Source organism: Oryctolagus cuniculus, chromosome 10, assembly GCF_964237555.1.
Source record: "Oryctolagus cuniculus chromosome 10, mOryCun1.1, whole genome shotgun sequence".
Lineage (NCBI taxonomy): Eukaryota > Metazoa > Chordata > Mammalia > Lagomorpha > Leporidae > Oryctolagus > Oryctolagus cuniculus.
This window is the reverse complement of record NC_091441.1, coordinates 67,513,277-67,517,441: the sequence shown is the minus strand read 5'-3', so window position 1 is coordinate 67,517,441 and position 4,165 is coordinate 67,513,277. Positions and strand designations below refer to the sequence as shown.

Genomic DNA, 4,165 nt, shown 5'->3' with positions numbered 1-4,165 from the left:
AATCTATACACACAAGGGTGCATTTTACTAACGTCAATGGCTAACATCTCATATTTAACACTTCTCTTTAGAAACAGTATGAGAATGCACTTATTACTGAATATCAAACACAGTTGATGTACATGGAGGATATCAGATTTCCATGTTAATTGACAACTTTTTTTTTTTTTTTTTTTTTTTTGAGAGACCCTGTCTCAGGTTTATTTCTACAAACAGCACAGGATGACACTAGCCCCATGCAGACAGCAGCCCAGAGTCACACCAGTCCTTCTGCCCTTGCATTGGCTGGCACAGGCTGCTACTAGGGAGCCTTTGCAGGGGGCTGGGCACCTTTGGGAGGAGCCTGAGCTGGAACTGGAGCTGTAGATGTGGCCTGGGCCTGAGCCTTGGGCTTGGTTTGGGCCTGAGCCTTGCCCTTGCCCTTGCTCTTGATTTGAGCTTGAACTTGGGCCTTGATTTGAGCCTTCACCTTGCCCTTGATTTGGGGCTCAGTCTTGGCCTTTGCCTTATTATTACTGAATATCAAACTGAATATTCAGGCCAGGACAGCCTGAGACCCCTCAGCATGGGCACACTTTCCAAGCGTGGAGTGGACAATGCAGGCAAGTCGATCGAGCTTCTGGCTGACACCCTTTGGGACTGTGGGCTTTACTTCCTTAGGCTTGACCAGGGCCTTGATAGCTTCAGCACGTGCAGCCATAGCCTTGGCGCTGTTGGCCTGCATCTTCTTCAGGCCCTTCTTGTTGTACTTCTTGGCAAAATGCATGTTCATCAGGAACTTGGAGTCCACCCCTTTCAGAGACTCGTGTCTTTGTGATTGAGATTTCTTGATGCCATTTCTGTGCCATTTTCGGGACTGGCTGTGTGTGGTGTGGTTCTTGGACTTGGCCATGTCTGCACCGTAACCCACTGACAACTCTTAAAAATGAAAATTTGGCTAGACATTCTTAGGAGAATGGATTGCAAAACTCAAACAGATGTAAATGAGCTGAGTCTTCAAGGCACTGTGATGGGTCTTCAATTTTTTAATAAAATTGTTAAATGTAAAAAAAAGGTGAAAATGTCCTTGAAGCACACATAAAAGATTAACAGCAAACTGTCCCCTTCTTTCTTCACATTGCTGGTCTCATTGCACTTCCATAAAATACAATATAGGACTTTTTATTTCTGAGTGCTTCAAAGTAATCTCCAATTGCTATTTCATAAGATACCTGTTTTGGAAATGAAAATTATTAATCCATTTGTGGTTCACAAAACAATAATTGCAAAATCATTGGAGGAAAACATTTTAACAAATAGTACAGTCAATTTGTATTCTAAGTACAATAGTGCAGCTCTTTTTTGATTTTCATTAATATAAAGATAACAGATTTCATGTATTTCATAGATACAATTCTAAGATAAGTATCCTCCCTCAAATGCTCCTCCTTTCTTTCTTTTTTATTCCTTTAATTTTTGAAAATCAAATAAAAAAATAGTTGTTACATAATTAGGTAGTATGTGTTATAGTCATATACTTGGCTAGAAAAATGTATGAGAAAGAATGTACACTACCCATATTGTTTCCCTTATTTTAACAATGTTCAATATTATACATATTTATGTAGATTTAAACATATCTTATAATGTATATTTACTTTTAGTATGCTGATAAAGTAAGTTAAGATGTGTTTACTTTCCTCTATATGTAACATTTTGGCTTACATATCAACCACTATGTAGAAATATTTTACTTCTCTTTCCAAAATATGTAACAATAAAACACACACAACTCTACAGCAGAGAATTCAGACATTTCATTTGTTAGTAACTGACTTTGCGTTGGAATGAACCACACTCAGTATTGAGTTATCCTACAAGCAGTGTTTTATAAGTGGTCTGAGACTCAAACATGGGGAAATGTGGGTGCTGTGTATGTGTCTGTGTTAAGCCAAGACACAGAGGAAACCAATCAGGTGGGAAACGGAGTTTAGCATGTCATGAAGTCTGCAAAGCAATTGTTATGGAGTAAGTTCATTTTACGATCTTGATAATAGGAAACCTCAACATCATCACTGAAAAGTTGAGTAAATGGTTGAAAGGGCATAATTTTGGGTGTTGTTCAAATCAACCGTACATGCTTCACTGTTAGACAGTTACTAGTAGTCAGTTTTGTTCTCTTCTTGACAACTGCTGATTCACAGGGGTAGCTATCATGCCATCACTTACCCGCTCAGAGAATGGGATTGCATAGAATGAATGGAAAAATGATGCTATGCAGCTCCCTACAGGTTAAAGGATGGGAAAGAAATTACCTTTTGGAACATAATGGTAAAAAATGTTAATCCTAGGTGGGCATTTATGCTGCGTCGGATGCGTGCATCCCACATCAGTGTCTGGGTTCAAACCATGGCTCTGCTCCCAACTCCCACTTCTTCCTAATACACACCCTGGGAAGCAGTAGTGGTGGCTCCTACAGTTGTGTGCCTTCCCATCCACATGGAAGACCTGGATTTAGCTCCCAGTTCCTGGTTTTGCCCTGGCCCAGCCCTGGACATTGTGGGAATTTGAGGAGTAACCAGCAGATGGGAGGTCATTTGTCTGTCCACCTTTCAAATAAATAAAATGAATTGATAAATAATAGTTTTAAAAATATATTAATATCCTCCATTTTTTGACACATTCTGTTTAAGCTTACAAGAAATGGACTTTCTTTCTTCACTATATAATGTCATGGCTGACAAAATATGAGGATCACATGAACCAGTTGTTGGAAAAGCATCAAAGCCATTACTAACCTTGACCCTAGGATGAATGTGGCTACTCTGGTATTTGTGTTTCCATGATGGTCATCATTTCTCTTTGCTATCCACCCTGTGCTACTTGATCCAAATGAGTATGTAAAACTACAGGAAAGGAGCCTGATGAACTAAAGATTTGCCTGTTTTCAGGTGTACAAAGTTCAATACTTTAGAGGTTGGCACTGTGGCACAGCAGCATAAAGCCCCGGCCTCCAGTGCCAGTATCCCTTACGGGCTCTGATTTGAATCTCAGCTGCTCCGCTTCCAGTTCAGCTCCCTGCTAATGCGCCTGGGAAAGCAGCAGAAGTGGCCTAAGTCCGTAGGCCCCTGCACCCATGCAAGAGACCTGGAGGAAGCTTCTGGCTCCTGGCTTTGGAAAGGCTCAGCTTTGCCCATTGCAGCCATTTGGGGAGTGAACCAGTGGATGGAAGACCCCTCCCACCCCCATCTCTACCTCTCTCTGTAACTCTATCTTTCAAATAAATAATCTATTTTTTTAAAAAAGCATGAACAAAATTCAGTAATTTAGGACTAAAATATTTTAAATTAAAACCAAACTATGGGGACCAGCACTGTGGTATAGCAGGTTAGGTCACCATCTGCAGCACTGACATCCCATATGGGTGCTGGTTTGAGTCACAGATGCTCCACTTCCGACCCAGCTCCCTGTTAATGAGCCTGGGAAAGCAACAGAAGATGGCCCAAGTGCTTGGTCCCCTGCACCCATTAGGTCTCACAAAAGATCCTGGCTCCTGGCTTCAGTCTGGCCTAGCTCTAGCCATTGAGGCCATTTGGGAAGTGAACCAGTAGTGGATGGAAGATTCTCTCCTCTCTCTCTCTCTCTGTGTGTGTGTGTGTGTGTTCCTCTATCTCTGTAACTCTGCCTTTCAAATAAAATAAATGTATCTTAAAAAAAAAAAAAAAAAACAAACTATGCTCTCCCTAAATTCTGAACTGTTCAGGAACACCTGTTCTTTGTGCAACAAGTTAGTGTCTGCAAAGGACATTCACCTGCATTTCATTCTTCAGTAGCCCTGTGAAGCAGGTGGAATTATCATGTGAACATAGGCAGACGAGCTTACTAACATTTTCAGTCACAGATCAAATAAACAAACCAAGACGTAACAGCAAAGAACTTGATCAACATACCAGGAAGGATGTGGCTACTCCCAAAAATTAGAGCTATGAGGAGACTTGGTGACTGCCTTCCCTCTTTCCTTACTTTCTAGCAGAGAAACCATAGGCTCAAGGAGGTGACAACCACAAGTCAGAGTCACATAGGCAATGGACAGCTCCCTCAAGACGAGGACGATGGCTTTCTGGTTCTTAACCCAGCTCAACAGCTAATTCAGATTTAGTGTCTAAAAGTATTCTGGGGAGCTGGT

At 41.3% G+C, this 4,165-nt stretch overlaps 1 protein-coding gene across 1 annotated transcript; it reads right to left on the bottom strand.

Moving 5' to 3' along the window:
- Positions 1–301: 301 nt before the first annotated feature.
- LOC100353270 (large ribosomal subunit protein eL29-like) lies at positions 302–892 on the bottom strand. Its single transcript, XM_008261028.3, has 2 exons — positions 548–892; positions 302–427 (listed from the first exon to the last, which is right to left on the bottom strand). Exons 1-2 carry the CDS (start codon positions 890–892, stop codon positions 302–304), a joined length of 471 nt encoding a protein of 156 aa, XP_008259250.1.
- Positions 893–4,165: the final 3,273 nt, after the last annotated feature.